At 48.3% G+C, this 18,794-nt stretch overlaps 1 protein-coding gene across 1 annotated transcript in view; it reads left to right on the forward strand.

Moving 5' to 3' along the window:
* VPS35 (VPS35 retromer complex component) overlaps positions 1-7,053 on the forward strand; it is a 1,351,314-nt gene extending 1,344,261 nt beyond the window's left edge. The window contains exon 17 of the mRNA XM_069607068.1: positions 6,086-7,053. Within this exon, the coding sequence (XP_069463169.1) occupies positions 6,086-6,265 (180 nt within the window). The 3' untranslated portion in view covers positions 6,266-7,053. The remainder of the gene's footprint in view (positions 1-6,085) is intronic.
* The last annotated feature ends 11,741 nt before the right edge of the window (positions 7,054-18,794 follow it).

Here is an 18,794-nt window from a genome sequence, read left to right on the forward strand (position 1 = left end):
TAAGAAACCTCTGGGTCAACTTCGACTCCACACTCTCCTTTTCTCCAAACATCTCTGACGTCTCTAAGAAGTCAAATTACCAACTGCACCGCCTCAGAGGTATTCTTCCTATCCTCTCCTTCCCATAGAAGCTCACTGTCACTAGAGCTCTGGTTCTCTCTAGGCTGGACTACTGCAACAGCCTCTTTCTAAATCTGCCTGCTTCTACTCTCCACCCTATGCAACTCATCCAGAACAGGACTGCGAGACTTGTCCTTGGCCCCAAGCCCAGGGATCGTATCTCTCCAGCACTGAAATCTCTGCATTGGCTCCCAGTGGCTGCAAGGATTAAGTTCAAAACCCTCGGCATTGTCCACAAGGCCTTCTGCGGTCTGGGTCCTCAATACCTTCAACTCTCTCTTCGTAAATACCTTCCTACTCAAGCTCTTCGCTCCACCACCTCCCTCAGGGTCAGTCGCTGCTCCCCAAGCAGCGAGTTGGTGGTAGATCTTTCTTCAGCTGGGAATTCCCTCTGGAACAGCCTCCTTGCCTCTCTGAAACTTGAGAACCATCTCCGGTTCCGGAAAGCACCTCAAGACCTTCCTCTTTGCTTCTGTTTCTCTCTTACTCTCCCCGGCTGATTTCCTGTCTGATACTGTCCCTGTCCGCCCAGTTGCACACCCGCACTGCCTCCCGGCAACGCTTGCACTTGGGTCTGGATCTGTAACCTTACAGTCCCCCTACCAGCACTTTTGGGCACCTGCTGTCTGCACTTACCCTTGCACCTGCTACGTGCTTGCCGCACTTCTTAATGTTTTTATCCCATGTACAGCACTGCCCCTTCCCATTTCCCCTTCACTTTTCTCCTCCCCCTCCCCTGCACTTGCAATATCTCAATGTCACTTAGCCTAGTAAGATCGTTGTCTCTGTCCTCCCTCTGTTCCCCCTTCCTTGCCTCGTTGCGCCTTGCAACACTTGTGTATAGGCTCATTACAAACGCCATAACGTATCATAGACCATCCGAGGCTTAGAAACCATATTCCCTTCGAGAGGGTGAAAAAGTGGATAAAACAACCCGAGCTGGTCAATCCCGTAGGCTACAGGAGGCTTAGAAGGTGAACAATTCAGACAGGACAAAGAGTGAAATCTGTTGCTATTGTGACTACTGACCTATCCAGCTCCGGAGGAGATTTCCCAGGAGACAGGATAAAGCAAAGACTGCACTATCCAATGAGAACCTTGTTGCAACCAAAAAGATAAGTTGTTTTTATTTCAGAGCTTTGATACTTATCCAAGAACTGAAAGATACTAGAAGAAGTCTATGGTGGGGGTCAGAAAACCAGCCACCACTAGATTATTGAAAGGGAGAAGTAACCCTTTCCTGAAGCTCAAGTTTTGATTGTCTTAAAAAAAATGTATACTTGTAGTGCAGATAGGAGGTTTGAATAGATTTGCACAGAGGACAGTGTGTATTTGAGATATTCAGCCAAGCACCCTTTTGTTATTTTCTAGAGTAGGGATCACTTTATAGAAACAGGATTAAACAAGGTTTTCTTTCATTTCTTTAATAAACTCAGTTGTTGAATCGTGTCCCCTGTTCCATCTTTTATGTCTGACTTACAGCAGTTTATGCTTTCTTAGTTCACAAAAACATAAGTACACGTGAGCACCTTACGCACAATGTCTGATTTCTAATAGAAAATACGTCCATCAGGAGCGTCTGCGAACTCAGATCTCGATCAGTAGCCAAACCCTTTGTAACCATACAAAAATACAATGTGGAATTCGGGACACACAAATAATTGTCACCAAACATGTATCCAAATTTCCTGTGAACCAGGTAGTTTAACTGCCAGTTTATTTCAAGACTCCCAATCATAGGCTGACATGACTGTATAAACACTATGTGCGAGAAGATAAGTTAGGTTTTATTTGGAATGAACCAGACCCCCCTAGGAAATACTAATAAATTGTTTGTAGCATATGGAAACCCGATAAGCAAATCAGGCATTGCAAGCTGCATAGTTCAGTAAATCCAAGAATTGAATAATGGGGATCGAAATTAGGATTTGTTGACCAGGAGCAAAAAGCAGCTCCTGGCCATCAATCATCACCCGTTAGGCAGGAGGTACCTCTGGGAAACCAGGCAGTAGTACATAGCATGCAGCAAATCTAGCTGATGTGCACAATGTAACTTTGTGTCTATTATACATTAGACAATATGCTTAAAATGTCCAATAGGCAAGTCCTTTATTCTGTTTTATGCACTTTCCCAAACCTACACAGTTAATATCACATAGCTGCGTTTATATGGTGCCACTTGCCTCGGTAGTCAAAAGTAGCTCCTGGTAGCTGTTTGTTTAAAGCTCACCAGGCTCCCCTTGGCTATAACCAGGAGCAAAATAGCTCCCAGCTCTTCACAATTTAATACTAGCTAACCAGAAGATAGGCTTAACTAGCCAAGCGCACTTACTATGATGGCAATAGGTGTCAAACTCACATTACTGGCGAATGTAACACTGGGCGATATCCTCTGCAACATAAAGTTCTGTACTTTTGTTCACTATGCCTTACTACATACACAGTCACATGTAGCTTTACAGTTGTCAAGTAGTACTAAAAAACAATATGTTAAACCTTCTGTTAGAGGGTGGGGAATACTGCTTTCTAATTATATGAAAACAGATTCATAAGCTGAAAAAGGAACATTACTTTTCAGTAATAGACTGTATCAGTAACCACTTGAATGGGTCCCAGGTGTTCCACCCACTCTGTGAGAAGGTACTGGGGAAGGATACATATGTTTTTTTTAGTTTTTTTTTTACTATTGTTACAAAGCAATGGGAAAAGATGTTGAGAGCAACCAAAAAATTGGGTTTTATGACTTCCATCTTTACTCAACCTTTTACAATATTCTGGTATCTGATGGTGTAGGCTCTTAGAGTCTTACAGTAATAGCAGGCATGGCTAACGCAAAAACAAAGGGATATGCCTTCTAGATCACCATCAGAGGATTTAGGGTATGTCTATCTCTCCTTGGGCTGGTAATTACTAAACCACGGTTAGAGTAAGATCTCTTCCCCCAATTTCCTTCCCTTGACAAACACATGTTTCAATGTTCTTATCTCTGAGCCCTCCCAGGAATGCCTCCTTGAGTAATAGGGAACACAGGCCCATATTCCATCTCTTTGTGGTGACGGGACAGGCTGTTTTGGAAAAGGAATTTATTTTGTTGCTGGCATCTCTTCCTTGGAAAGCATGGTTGAGAGACGAGCACGCTTTTAGAGAATTCCACAACCACATAGTCTGTGATTCAGATTTCCGCAGTGTCACTCTGTCTTCAAGCAACTAAAAGTTCTTATCCACAAATAGTCTCACAGGATATTTCCATGACATCACTGTCTCTTGGCCCATTGGGCTCAGGTGGATGGGGTCCTGTATTCTGACAGGTTCCCTGTGGCCACAAGATGGGTAGCATCTTTGTGATATGCCAAGCACTCCTGCTGCAAGTCCCAACTCCTGTATAAAAGTGTCCACAGCTTCTCCCAGGTGTGAAGTATGCCAGAACAGTGTCTTTGTGCATGGATCTGTGAGATGGTGTTGCTTTGGCCCAAGGGCATAAACCCTTTACCCCTTATAGTCTTTGCCCTACCAACGCTCACTCGTTCCAGGGGACCTGACTCTAGGGACTGCTCCTGACCCTTGGGCTATCTGTCAGCTGACCTGCTTGCTGTTCTACTTCAAGCTCATTCCTCCTACCACTTCCTACAGATATTGGTTTAATGGTTGTCTCAATGGCTGGTCCTAAACTTCCAGGGCCACAGTTCCTACTTCTCCTTCAACTTCTTTCCTCTTCCATCAGCCTCCCCCTTCATTCACCTCCCACTTACCCAATCTGTTCTCTCCTATCGCCTGGACCCATATTCTACTGAAACTATTCTTTACTCCTTTCTTCCTGAAGGCTCTCCTCCAACCGCTGCCTCTCCCCTACTGCTTGAGGTTCTCTTCCTCCAATCACTTCTCCATCCACTCACTTCCCTCTGCCTCCTGTGTCTTTAATTCTCTTCCCACCTCCTCTTCCTGCTGCACCTTAAACACTCTCCACCACTACCCCCTGCAGTTTCTATTTCCCTGCAGCACCTCCTCCTGCACCATCTCCACCTTCACTGCCTCATCCTGCTGCACCTTCACCCCCCTCTCCACGATCATCCGCTGCTCTAAACACCCACACTAGCAAATGTTTTTTCCTGGTATAGAGCGAGCCCCGATGTCCCAACCACCACGCCTATTTGACCTGGTTGATTTATGTCCTGTGCATACGTATAAAAGCAATTCTGAGCTAGGGATTGGTAATACAGGAGGAATTGGCTGAGTTTAACTTTCCTCCTACTGCGTGTTCTGTCTGCGGGACCAAACATATAATAGACCTGACCTACATGGTGAATCTTCTACTTGTGCACATCTAGGGCAGAATGTATTTCCGGCGCTCATATCTGTATGGGGCTGGCAGGGACTCTGGCTCCTCCTCATGGACTGCAGTGCCAGTCAGATCAACTTTCTTTTGCAGATCCTTCTTGCCGTTCTGCATTACTGTGTTCCGTGGCGTAGACTTCTTTCTCAAATACAAACGAATGTAAAGGGCCAGCATTTCTCATTTCCTCGTCTCATGGGCATGCCCCTCACAAGGACTGATTTAGCGAGTTGCCATCAGTAGTAGGTCTCATGTGGCATTCCCCATTTCCAGGCACCTGGTCTTGGTGTGGCACTGGGGAATTGTCCCCATACTGCACCCACTTCACAGCGCGGATGATGGGGCCAACCCCTGAATCAGCCCCACATACATCCCTCAGAAGCAGGGTCAAAAAGGGGACATTGTCAAGGTTGCTAACATATCCTTCATTTGTTATATGTTTGCCATGTAAAACAGGATGAAAAGGGTTTTTAATACATAGTCCTCATTTGCAATGAGATTGCAATAAAGAAGAAAAAAGATAAACAAACATGCAGGCAGAAATGTAGCAATCCGCAAAGGAAGTTGAATGGAAGTAGCACTGTTGGAGTAGCAAGTACACATAATACATGGAACAACCTATTGTCGGCTAACTTTTCAGTTTTAGTAAACAAATCTAGACCAACCACTAAATGGTAAAATATGCATTACAAGTGACTCTAAAGTAGAGACAAGCTGCAAAAAAGACTATTACTGGTGAGTACATTGTATCATCCAGTAGATTGCTTGCTAAGCAAAACTGCACAGGGTCTTTATGCTACTTTTCAATAGCAGGTGAAACGTCGGATTACCAAGACCACATCTGTTTATTGTTCCATTTACTGTAAGCAGTTGGATAATATTTGAGTGCGCTAGACTTTTTTATTTTGAAGGATGGCCAATGGCCAAAGCTACTATGCTTTAGAAAGTGATCGCTTAGCATAATTCAAATAAGAAGGGGAGTAAACAATTGTTCTATAATATTTTCAGTAAATTAATCTCCTCTGTCCTGCCAGCGTGTGTGAGAGTGCAGCAATATTGGGTCTGTTTTAAGGATGTGTATTTGGTGAGCATCCCTTGCTCAAGGACCATAGCCTATTCCAGTAGTTTTGGGGGTAGCATCCCCAAAATAATCCTGTGATTAAGAAGGGCCTGGAAAAAAAGTGTTTATAAAAAAATAATGTATTCTTTCAAGACATTAAAGAAAACATTTTAGTCAGTGGTGATGGTAGGGGTCAGCCACTTCACATTTCAGAGATCAGTTGGTTTTAAGGGCTTCCAGAATGCTCTGCATCAGAGACCTGACACACATGCATTTTCCAGCATGCAAGTGCAGTCGTTGCCACTGACAAATGAGTAGTGTGCACCATGTTTTGTTTGTTTTTTATTTTAATCTCTTGAGGATCTCCTCACTGGCTAACTACTTTTACAGGCAAGTAACTTCCATCACAAGTTGTGTTTGCCAGCCATATTGTAGCAGCAGTTCTAGCGGTAAATACAAACATTCTGGTTTTCAAGTTACTTATTGACCGTATGGATCACAGATACTTGTGGTCTTAACAATGCCTTCCACCTTACGTTATTTAATGCAATTGTATTTGTGGAATTTAATTTCAGGTGACCGTTCAGGTTTTGAATCAACTCATCCAGAAGATCAGAGAAGACCTTCCCAACCTTGAATCCAGTGAAGAAACAGAACAAATAAACAAACACTTTCATAACACATTGGAGCACCTGCGTATGAGGAGAGAAGCCCCAGAATCTGAAGGTCCAATTTATGAAGGCCTTGTTGTTTGAAAGAAATGCCCCTAAACCCTGCACCCATTCCTTTATTTCCATTCATGTAACTTTTTTTATGAATAGACTAGTTTTTCCATAGACTCTGCCTTTCTGAAATGCCAATTAGGTAACTATTTAATTATTTTAAGTTGTCAGCCCAATGTTTCTCAGCATTCTCCACACAGCACCTGAATAATTGACATATTTAAAATGTTACTGAAATTGAGCCAATACATATGAATTTGGTTATAAACATAGCATTGCCAAATCCATTTCTCTATATTTGTAAAGTGCAGCGCTTTACCCAAAATCTTTCTTTTATGCCTCTCTTCATTTGTGTTGCTTCTGTTCTTCACTGGCTCATTGATTTTTAATCCTGCAATAGCTGTTCTCTTCCATGTTAATGTGGCCAATCTCGAAAATTCGCGATTTGACTTAAGACGTTGTATGTGGGAATTTGCTTGAGCTTTTCTTTTAATTCAGGTAATTGCTATGTGTAATAATTTCCATGAGAACTAGAGTATATATTAATGCATGTTTGGAAAGTTGTAAAGCACCATGTTCAAAGACAGAAGTTATATTTTGCATAATAGAGTTCTGTGATATTCAGTGAAGGCCAGTACTGTGCACAGGGCTTATTTATCAACAAACTTTTGTTCCAGATACTATGAAAAAGTTATATGGAAGACTTGTGGTCTATATAGTGTATGTATAACAATAATTATTGTACATTTAGGGGAAATGCATTACACAAGTTTATTACGTCTCATGATTTGCACCAAACAATAAAATTGCTATTAACAGTATGTTGGCCTCGAGTATTATTTTTGGTACTTTAGTTACTCATAAGTCACTGTAGGAATGTGGGTGGAAAATCCACCAGTGTATGGGAAACATTTTCTGATTGGGTGAGGAGCATTTTAGCACTCAAGTCTTTCCTTGATAGTAGATGTTGTCACAAAGAGTCCATGGACCACAGACACATGGACATGGAGAAATGTCTATCCAGGGACATAGGTCCGACTTGGTCCCTTTCTCTCTGCCACCTCTCTCTCTACCTGTGGCGTTCCCAAGTGCTCTATCCTGTCACCCTGGATTTTTCAACCTCTACTTTGCCCCTTTGGCCCACCTGATCTCTGTCTTCTCCTCTAACTTTCAGTGTCATGCAGATGCCACGCAGCTTTCCTTCAGGCTCCCCCTGTGTTAAGAAAGGAAGAAGGCAATGTGCACGGAATCGCACAGTGTACAACTTTGAATCTAAATATGTGCATACAATACCCAAGACTTGTGTATACTAAAACCCAGGAGTACAAATAGAGTGAAACAATAATACCAATATATGAAAAGGGATGTGGGGTAAGCACTTAGAACCTCCTTATGACTGAAAGGAAAGTCGGCAAACTCCTTTCCCACTATGCTATTACAGATACTGACAGCGCTAAGCCCACGTAGAGGGCAAGCAAGGACAGTATCTGTGAGCTGACACTCTGGATGATACTGAATAAGGAACTTAGAAACAGTACTCACGAGGACCGGAAAGACCACTTGAATGTCAGTAAACTCACGAACCCAGTTGATCAAACAGGGACCCTGAAGGCTATAACAGCAATGGGTGGAGGAAACTAAATACATAAGACCCTAGTCAAGGGGCAAGTAGGAATAGTGATTATAAAATAGTGAGGAAAACAAAAGGGCATTCACACTGGGACTAGTTACAATAACACCCACACCTAATAATCAATGGGAAATAAATGCAGAAGTGCGATGGAAAACATGGAATGGATCCCAATAGAAAGTACGGATCAGGAGCAGGGAAAATGATATCACAAAAGGAAACCTTAAGGCAGGAAGCTGAATCTATAAAGGGAAAGACTAAAGCATCAAGTTTTTCAGTAGCAAAGGACAGCAACAAAGAAACAGAGAACACAGGCAAATTGGGCAGCATCAAAGGGTAAAGCACAGAGAAAGGCTGCCTGCAGACAGAGGAAGACAGAAAGGGAAATCCAGAAAGCAGAAATCAATTAAGCACACAAATCCGAAATCCAGGGCAGAGGAACAAGAAACAGGAACTAGGAACTAGGCACAAAAGCTAGGAACAAGGAACAAGGGACCAGTCGCAACAGGAACACTGCAACAATGACCAGCGCTGGACTGAAGCAAACTGAGGCTTTTAAAGCTGCTTAACGAGCACACCCCTCAGGTGTGCCGCCTGCTGCACCTGCAGCCACAGGTGTTGCCTATCCTCCACCCAGCCTTGTCCTGCAAGGGAGGAGGTGAAGCCGTGAGCCAGGCATTCTGGGAAGCATAGTCATTTGATTAAAGTAGCATGCTGGCTGCCAAAAACCTGGAATGGATCCGGAAGGGAAGTAACTTGGAAAATAAGGTTTTAGCGCTCCCAATTCATCAGAACACTGTAGCATAAGGTTCGGAGGAAATGTCCAGTAGGGAATAAACCCCAAAACATGCCCCCTAGTGGCAGGAACGGGAGCGAAGGGAGCGAGCCGTGACACCCTGGCCTCCTCTCTCGCTCCTTCCTGACTGTCTATCTGCGATTCATGATTGGTGTGCCTCCAACTATCTCTGCCTTAATGCCAGTAAGACGGTGATCCTTCTCATTGGGACCCCTGTCCCTGCTTTCTCTCTCTCACTCTGGCCGCCCGCCTTGGGCCCCCTTCCTTTGCCTTCCTCTGAGGCAAAAAACCTTGTCATCTTTGAATCCACTTTCTTTCTCTCCTCGCCTCTCGGACATCGCCAAGAAGTCCCAATACCAGCTGCCCCTCTTCAAAGGGACTCTTCCCTTTCTCACTTTCCCCCAGAAGCCCACTGTCTACAGAGCCCTGGTGCTCTCTAGTGTCACGCCGCCCAACCCGGGCTTGTTCCAGCCCACTTACCTGATGCGGCGTGCCACGCCTTGGAGGGTTTACCCCCGCTTTCGCCTGGGGGGTACGGGGTGATCCTGGGTACCGGTTGCTCCTGGATCTTCGGGACGCTTGGTCTCGCGCGTACGGGGTCGGCCGCTCCGGTTCCCGCGCTCTTTCGGGTTCCCGGGGCGTGCCGTTCCGCGCATGCGCGGCCGACCCCTTCCCGCTTTCCGCGCATGCGCGGTACACGATGCTCTCGGCTCCCGGCCGGTTTGCGGCCCAAGCCTCGCTTTGGGCCTCCCAGCACCTGGGAAACAGCACGGCTTGCGTTCCAAGCCTCCCGGGTGTGGGAGGCCCTACTTAAGGAGCCCGGCGGTTTGATCAAACCGCGTCTCAACGTGTTCTGACCGGATCGTTGTTTTGCTCCTGCCTTGACCTGAGTTCTGCTCTGTCCTGCCTGGTCTTTCCAGTCCCTTCTGTATAGACCTGCCCTTCCTTGCCCGGGTAGGGGGTCTCCCTGGTTCCCTTCTCCTTGCTCCCTTCCTGCTGGGGTGGTTCCCCCCTTCTCAGTTGTTCTCTGTTCTTCCTCTGGGTTCTTGGTCCTCCTTGGTTCCCTTGCCTTCCCGCCTTCCCTTGCATTCTGCTGCCTCCTGGATTCCTGCTCCTGGATTCGACTCGCAACTCTTCTTGCTCCAGTTGTCTGCAGAGAACTTCTAGCCAAAGACTATCAGGCTCCCCCTGTCAGTGCTTGCACTGTCCTGATGCCACATTAATCAGGGGTGAGCTAACCTGTGGCATCGGGAGCTGGTTCACCTCCAGTCCAGTATCCATTTCGACGGGAGTTGGGCTGGTTCCTTGTGTCACTCTCACATCACCACAGAACTTCTGGCATTCTGGCATCGTCTACTAAGCCGACTTCCGGACGAACAGGTACGCTGCGCCCTAGTGACGCCATCTTTAACATCTAGGCTGGACTACTGCAACAGCCTCTTTCTCAATCTGTGTTCCTCTACTATCCGCCCTCTGCAACTAACCCTGAACAGGACTGCAAGACTTCTCCTTGGCCTCAAGCCTACCTCAAGCCTAGGGACCGTATCTCTCCAGCCCTGAAATTTCTCCACTGGCTCTCGGTGGCTGCAAGGATCAAGTTCAAGACCCTTTGCATTCTCCACAAGTCTTTCTGGGGCCAGAACCTGCAATACATCCATTGCTTTCTTCCAAAATACCTTCCTTCTCGAGCTCTTCGCTCGGCTTCTTCCAACTCTCTAAGGGTTACACGCTTCCCCAGGCAGAGAGTGGGGGTGGGTAGATCTCTCTCCTCAGAAGGTGCCTCTGCCTGGAATGGCCTCCCTGCCCCTTTCAAACTTGAGCCAGACCACCGGAAGTTCTGGAAGCATCTCAGAACTTTACTCTTCTCTGCTTTCTCTCTCTCCCACACTTTCTGACCTACCTGACTTGCCTGCTGTACCGATTGGTTGCTTAGTTACCCTCAGAGTCTCACTGGGTACCCGACTCTTTCTTGATCAGTCACCCTTGCACTGCCTCTGGGCCTACCACGCACTTAGGGACTGTAACCCTACAGTCCCTTGTTCTCCTTGCACTACCCAGAGCTGCCCTGGCTGCACTTACTCTGTTTTCCCCTCCCTTTCGCCTTGCACTCCCCCTCCCTTTCCCCTTGCACTTCTCGTTCTCGCACCTGCGCAATCTGAATGGCACAAGGCCCAGTAAGATAGTTTGTCTTGTCCTCCCTCTGTCTTCCCTCCCTGTCTTGTCGCTCCTAGAAACACTTGTGTACAGGTGCATTATTAATTACTTATCATATCATTATCATAGAATAAAAAGAACAGTGTCTATTGGGATTGGCTTCACAAAAATGATATCCCCTGCTTTAGACAGACAAATGATCCCGGGTCCAAAAGTACAGGCCATTACTAACCAGAAAGGTTTCTTAGGTCCCCTCTAGATAGTGTCCTACACAGTCACTCAGTCTCAGGAAGGTCAAAAGCCCATTTAGTAGTGATAGGGTCTGGTCCTCTATAAAACCCTGGCCACAGTTCATCTGTACCTTGTCTGGGCCACCACTTGAGTAGTTGGAACACCTCTGGTAGCTGTTAGACTGTTGTTTCCTCAGGAGTCTGGGATGGGGCGGGGTGTAGTTCCCCCTCCTGCCCTAGTGATCTCCTGGGCTTGACGGTCCTTCCTAGGATAGCTTGTGTAGGTATTCCCCTAAATTAAGGTGGTGTGAATATAATTTTCTTTCCCTCTACTTAGCAGATAACTACATTGTCTTGGAGTAGGACTGAACCACAAGGCATCTTTCAGGGATGTCTCCTGTAAATATAGCACCCCACCCCTCTGCCAATTTTAGGTGGCTGTAGTGACCGACTCACTTCAGTAGCCTTCCTAAAGTGTAATAGGTCCCTACTGTTCCAGGTTCTCAACATGCCTCTTGCGGTATTATGTGTTTTTTCCTTCTGGGTACCACTAGACCTGAGCCTTGCATGGTTCCCAGCTATGTTCAGTTGCGTCTCCCTAGGATTGAACCTCCAATGCTTCCCCTCCTCCTCCTGTTCTTACACCATTCCTTCCCCTACTCTTGCTCACACTTGACCGCGCACCTCACTCTCCCTTCTACTCCCTCCTTCACTTACTCACTTTGATGCTTGCTCAGTTGCTCATAGTCACTCACTCTGACCAGCATTCCCAAGCTCAGTCCTCTCACCCACACAGCTAGTGGAGTCCTGACACCTTATTTATTGTGGATTATAGGGTAATTTGGGCTATATGTGTTGTGATTGGCTGTATCATTCCTTTCTGTGTATCCCTGGCTGTGATTGGCTCTTGCCCGGTCTGTCCACCTCCCATTGTGGGCAAACTCCCCCTTATCCTTAGCTGCAGCCAAGCGACAACTTTGAATGGTTTGGTTCATGCCATACCTGTGCCCACCATGTAAGTGTCAGATGGGAGTGTTGTCTCTGCTTCCTGGCGAAGTGCTCTGCTTGCCAAGTTCATGGGAAACATGCTCTCTTTAATCGGCATTCCACATGGCATGTTCGTGGGGGACTGGCTCTCCCCTTTCTATAAAAGGCGATTTTCTGTCTATGTTCTGCTCTTTTCTTTAGAGTTCGGTTTGTGCATGTGGGGCTTTGTACCTAAGACGCAAGCCACACTGGGGCGTCTGCTCTGCTTATGGACCCACATACATCTGACAGACGAAGGGACAGCAGTTTCTCTGTGGATTCCCCACTGACTCTCTGGAGGAGATCCATGTGCCTTAGGTCCCTCTTGCCAGCCTTAGGAGAACTGGCGTATCCACTGTTTACCACCTCCACGGGTTTAATCACAGAGCAGGTGGCTAGCACAAGCCATAAAGTTCTCCTGTCTTCCTTAGTTACTGTGGCCACAGTGACTTGCCACACAGCAAAACCCCATAGAATACAATTGTAATAAATCCAAATGTGGGACTTCTAAAATGTTCTCGTCGGCCCATTCGGCATTAACCATTGATTATGGAATTCCTCTTTCACTGTGAAGCTAGCATCATAGTGCCCTATTGAAACTCAGAACTTTGTCGAAACAGTATTTGTTGTTGTTCAATAAATCTCTCCCATCCAAATTCCTCCTAAAAGCTGCTCCAAACCCCTTTCTCTTTCATCCCCTGTTCCCATCCAGATTATATGATTTTAGCCTAGGTGCCACCTTCTCGTCCTTGGACAACAAATCCGAGTACACATATGCTGTCTTGCCATCATGGAATACTTGTAATAGGTTTATATTATACAATGCTAAAACCATTGCTACAGGTAAGAGAGAGAGAGAGAGAAGGGAATGGGTGTTAGCAAGTAGATATATCTGGTTGGCAGGTTAGTTGCAGCATGAATTTACCAAATCACCGATTGCTATTTCTGGTCTGTTTCTTCACTATCAACAAATGAGTGTGATGACCTGTTTTGGTGTCAGTCAAATGTTTGTCTGACAGTGCATGCCTGGAATTTCTTGCCCAGGCCTTCTAGGGATTTTTGCTTCCTTCTTGAGTCAGAAGCCTCATTGCTCCAGTTTGGATGAGCACATGACGCAGAAAGAAAAGATTGTGCTGCTTGAGAGAGATGGCATGTTGTTGCGCTGTATCATCATGAAGCATTTTGCCTTTCTCCAAATGTGAGTGAAGCCCAGGGCCTGGAAACCATTGCAGCACTCAGAAGTCACAAGATTATGGTGAAGCTGAGCACGCCGTGGCTATACTGATATGTCCCGTCCCCTTTCCTCCATCCTTTCTGCCTTTAGTGCTTGAGGCCCGACCACCGCTGGGACGCATGCACGGCTTTCAGCTCTCTTGCGGCTCTCTTGGTCACTGATCCTTGAAGAATCATCTTTCCTGCTGGAGAGAGATCTTCCATTCTTCACCTCCCGGTCATCTAAGGGACTTCGTCGCCAGCACCTCGCATCAAGAGAAGGTAGGTCATTTGTTCACCAAGGCCCCCATCACAGAGACTCCTTCCAGGGGCCTTCAACCGGAAAAGGGGGCTCTTCTGGGCGATCCACCGAGGGGCGTGCCAGCTCTTCCTCTGGGGGTACAAGGGATTTTCTAGCTCTGGTTCCTGGCTGCACTATGCCATACGACTACCAGCTCCCCAGCTGAGGGCTTACAGCCTACTGGAGCCATTTCCGAGGTAGTTATGCAGCGTTTCTGCTTCAGGGTTGGGGTGCAGAGTCCTCGTCTATGTCAGCCCCGGGTTGGCACGAGGCCCCAAAATGCGGACAAGCAGGTAGCGGAGCCTGCACGACCTGCAGCCATCTTAGATCCAGACTCTAATCCTCGGGCAGCTCCATCGCCTTCAGAGTGGGCCACTCAAGGGGGTTCCACTCCTCTTCCTTCAGGGAATGGTGCATGCGGGTGCTCTCTGCAGGGTTACATTTATGCCTCCCAGCCGTTTGAATACCCATCCCAGGCTCCTTGGCGCTTCGATCAGGAAAGATAGCCCAGCGCGGCAGAGCTGTGCCCCCCCAATGATCCGGCGGCCTAAGAGGATCACTTTTTTGAGCGCTTCCTCCTCATGCGCTTCCCTCCGATGTCTGTGCTCCTCAAGGACCTCATCAAGGAGGTGGTTCCGCATGTCGTGCCTCCATGGCCCCCTGCCCTGGGCCCTCCTCCGGGTCCACAGCCTGTTCCCCCTCTGGTCCAGGGCCCGCAGGTGCATCTCAGCCTTCTGCCTCCTGTACCACCAATGCCTCTCACTCTATCGCTTGTCGATGTCAAGCCACCTTTGGGAGCTGACCAGGGGGGAACCCCCCTGACTGCTCAGATTCAGGATCCAGACTCCCCTCTGTCTGGCAAGGGGGGGCGATGACAATGATGAGCAGCATGAAGAGCCTTCGGCTTCGGTGAAGGCCTTTCGTGACTGTCTTCAAGGCCTTGATTTTTTGGGGGTCCCCCATCCAAAGCAGGCCCCCCATGAGTCAGGGGTTTTGGCGGAAGTCCTGGCTGGGCGCGCCATGAGTCGCTCGGTAATCCCCCCTTCAGAAAGCCATCCTTTCGCTCGGTAAGAAAGTCTGGCAGAAAACTCGGCCAACGCCCAAATGAACAAGAAATTGGACAGCCGTTTTATGGCTATTGGATGGTGAACCAGTCCTCCTGGCCTCCCACCCTCAACGACTCTTCAGTTGTGGCGGCGGCATCCTTGTATTCAAAGCCATCCTCGTCTTCCACAGCAGGGGCCGCCTGCAGCTGTCTAAGGAGGGCAAGGCCCTCGAGTCTTTCGGCAGGTGATGTTACCTCAACGCCGGGCTGCACATTCGTTAGGCTAACGCTGATGCCCTCCTTGCCGCTGCGAACCAGAAGCTCTGGCGAGAGATTGGGGAGTTCCTACCTGACGTCCCCCTGGAGAGTCAGGCCTCCTTCAAAGCGGGGCTGTTGGAGGCATGCACGGTTGCGCAGGATCTCATGGAGTCCTCAGTCTCACACAGCGACACGGGCAGCATAGGCCTCTGCGTCCACTGATGACAAGCTGACAAAAAAGAAGACCTCAACACAGACTGTGAAGTCCTTGGCCATTCAAAATAAACCAGGGCAAAAGTCCTTTCCTCAGACCGAGGGCAGGTCCAACTTCAAACGCCGCTCTTTCAGCAGCTTCAAGGGGTTCAGGGACCGTGGTACGCAGCGGCCAGACAGGTCCCCCAACGACTACTGGAGGAAGCAGGACTGTTTTCGCTCCCCTCCTCTGCTCCAGCCTTGGACTCCACAAAGCAATGACGTATCGATCAGGGAATGCAGCTCTCCTGTAGGGGGCCGGTTGTCTCTCTTCGCGGACAGCTGGAAGCGTTTTTTCCGGAGTCTTTGTATTCTTTCAGTAGTCTCCATGGGCTTCAGCCTTTTTTTTCCTCTACCCTCTTCTCCTCTGTTGCAGATAGGGTCGCCGACACTGTTGCAAGAGGTCCTTCTTCTTTTGGACATGCAGGCAGTGGAGCCGGTGCCTCAGTCAGACAGGGTCTCCAGCATATACTCTAGGATTTTTTCGGTACCCAAGAACAACCAGGCCGGTCATTCCTCAACCTATTCTTACCGCTCAAATGCTTCAAGATTAGTACCCCAGCCCACATAGCGGAGTTGCTGTGCGTAGGGGACTGGATGTGTTCCCTAGACCTCAAAAGATGCGTACCTTCATGCTCACATCTACCAACTGCATCAGAAATTCCTGCAGTTCACAATCATGTCACATCACTTCCAGTACAGGGTGCTTCCATTTGGCCTCAGTTTGTCCCCTCATGTGTGTACATGAATCTCAGAAATGCGGTGGCTGGCTTCCTTCGCTTGGAGGATACACCTATACACCTATCTGGACGACTGATTGGTGAGGGCCTGCTAGCCCGAAAGGGTGGTGCGCTCCTGTCAGCAACTAGCAGATATTCTTCACCAGCTAGTGTTCTCCATCAAACAGCGGAAGTTGCAGTTGTCCCCTGCCCAGGACCTGGAGTTCCTCGGCGTGCGCTGGGACATGGCCGGTTAGAGGGTGTTCCCCACAATCGAAAGGCTGCAGTCCCTTCCAAAGGCGATCAGGCACTTTCTGGCCAACTCGACAATTCCACAGCAATGTTCTACTTGAACAAGCAGGGTGGCACCTGCTCTCCCCTCCTGTGCATGGAGACGGTGTCAATCTGGGAGTGGGCCCTGTCGTAGGGGATATGGATCTCCGGTGTCCATCTCCTGGGGGACAACAATGCAGAAGCGGACTAGCTCAGCTGCCTGGGCTTCAACACCTACGAATGGGAGTTACACACCAACTGTTTGTTGCCCCTCTTCTGGAAATTGGAGTTTCCGGATCTGGACTTCTTTGCATCACCTCTGAATTCAATGTGCCCCCTTTTCGCTTCATGGGCAGGGTCAGGGATCTCTCAGGGATGCATTCCAACTCTGCTGGCACGGCTGCAGGTGCTATGTGTTTCCTCCTTCTCCATTGCTCTAGCGGACGCTCTGCAAATTCCGGGCCTCGGTGGGCTGCAACCTCCTTCTTATTGCCACCCACTGGCCAGAGCGATCACTGCGACGATAGCATTCCTGTCTGGTGTGCCCCTGCTGGACATCTGCAGGGCTGCTACGTGGAGACCCACGCACACCTGCTCGAAGTTCTACTATGTCGTCAGGGATTCCAGGGAGGAGTCCAGAGTCGGCCAGGCAGTGATACGCAACCTGTTCGCTTGAGGTGAGTCTGTTACAGAGGTAAGAGTTAATTGCTTCTGTTGAGCCTTGCCACCTCCCATGGTTGTATAATGTTGTACTGCTATGTATTAGTTATTCATGAGCATGTGAAGCCATGCCAGACCCATGCTGGAGAACAATAGTTACAGGTAAGTAACTTTTTCCTTACTCACTGTAGTGACTAGAGTACACATAGTCCTTAGTCCCCTTTCTTCCATACGTCCCACACATCGTCCCCCGCTAGTATTCCAGCATAGCCAGGCAGTCAATCGTCCGATATGTAAAAAGGGGACTGAAGTGAGGCACTGGACGGCGGGGCCTCGGGCGTTCCCAATGCCTGGGCCGCGCCTCCACTTGCTATGCTACATTTAAAGGTAAAGCTCATTTTTCGCTGAAAATGGATCTGGTACCGTCCCCATGTTGGGGACGCCCCACAAGGATGGAGGAAAGCGGACTATGGACTGAGTGCTCTAGTCACGACAGTTAGTAACTTTCATTTTTTAAACATTCTGAACGGTCAGGTAATGTTGACTCTCTTTAAAGCATGTTGTCTGCATGTGGCTTAATTTTCTTAAGGGCTGCAAAAAGATATTACTGTGTCAGCTAGAATATAAAGTTGTAATTTTAAAATGCACGTGTTTGTAATTAATACTGTTCTTAAACTGCAACTGAAAAAAGTCTCTTCTCCAGTTCCAAAAAACAGCGCTACTGTTAAGTTTGCTCAATCCTGTATCACAGAGGCAGCCAACCACCTAATAGTAACATCTATCTTTTGTGTACATGAGTCATACCATAAACTCCTTGTGGTGGACAAGTAGATGGCAGTACATAAGGACACATTTGGAAAATCAAAAGTGAAAACTGGTATCCAAAGGGTCATATCTTTTAAGATGGATTCCTAAAATCTGGCCTGGTGAACAGATTTTAGGAGGCCACCCTAGTTATAGTGAACAGGGAGGTTAGCCAAAACCCAATCAAGGTAGCAATGGAGAGCAGTCAACACTATACTCAAACATCCCGTCCGCTTTCCTCCATCCATGTGTCGTCCCCCAACATGGGGATGGTAACGGAACCTTTTTGCAGCAAAATATCAAGCTTTCCCTTCAAATTGAGTACAGTGCGTAGGGCGCGACCTTGGGCGTCGCAACTCCCCACCTTCCGGCACCTCACGCCAGTCCCTTTTTCTGCACAGACGGTGTTGCACCTGGCAGTCAGCACAGATACTTTAACTTTCTGCTTGCTCCCCTTCATTATTTTTCAATCTTCTTTAACCTCCCTTTGGTGCCTCGCCTCCCCCGGCGCCTGTCTGCTGCAGGAGGATTCACAAGATGTGCCTCATGTGACCGCTCGTTCTTGGCCTTGGACCCTCATGCACTCTGTTTTGAGTGCCCGGACCCGATAACCACTGGGGCACATGTGCGGCCTGCAGCACTCTGTTTAAAGGGAATTGAAGAATCGGTTGTTGCGTTGGAGGGAGATCTTCCACACTTCTCCCCTGCCGCACCTTAAGGACTTCGTCTCTAGGACCTCTCATCAAGACAAGGTAGGCCCTCTGTTCAGCACGGCTCTTAAGCTCTGCAACTCCGTCTATGGGGTTCCCACAGGCAAGGGTTCCTCGGATTCAGGTTCTGGCAGGCCCAAGGCCTCTTAGGCTACGGACATCCTAGCCGAGGGCCATAGGGGCTCTTTCAGGCGCTCCGTGGGCAGACCTGAGGTCGTCCAGGCTACTGCTCCCAATCCGATGGGCTCAGGGGCCTTACCAGACAGTTCCCTGAAGGGCGATCAAGTTCGTCCTCAACCCCTGGGGTAAGAGATCGTCTGGTGCCACCTCCAGGAGTCAGTCCTCGGCACGATCCAGCATGACTACAGGTGCTGAGTGCGCCCAGCCTACTGGAGGGTGCTCCGAGGTCATGAGTCAGGGCGTTACGACTATCGGCCAGCCGACCGAGGGCTCAGCGCCTACCAGAGTGATCTCTGAGGTCGACAATTCCGC

Source organism: Ambystoma mexicanum, chromosome 1p (assembly GCF_040938575.1).
Source record: "Ambystoma mexicanum isolate Mex_15411 chromosome 1p, UKY_AmexF1_1, whole genome shotgun sequence".
Taxonomy (NCBI): Eukaryota; Metazoa; Chordata; class Amphibia; order Caudata; family Ambystomatidae; genus Ambystoma; species Ambystoma mexicanum.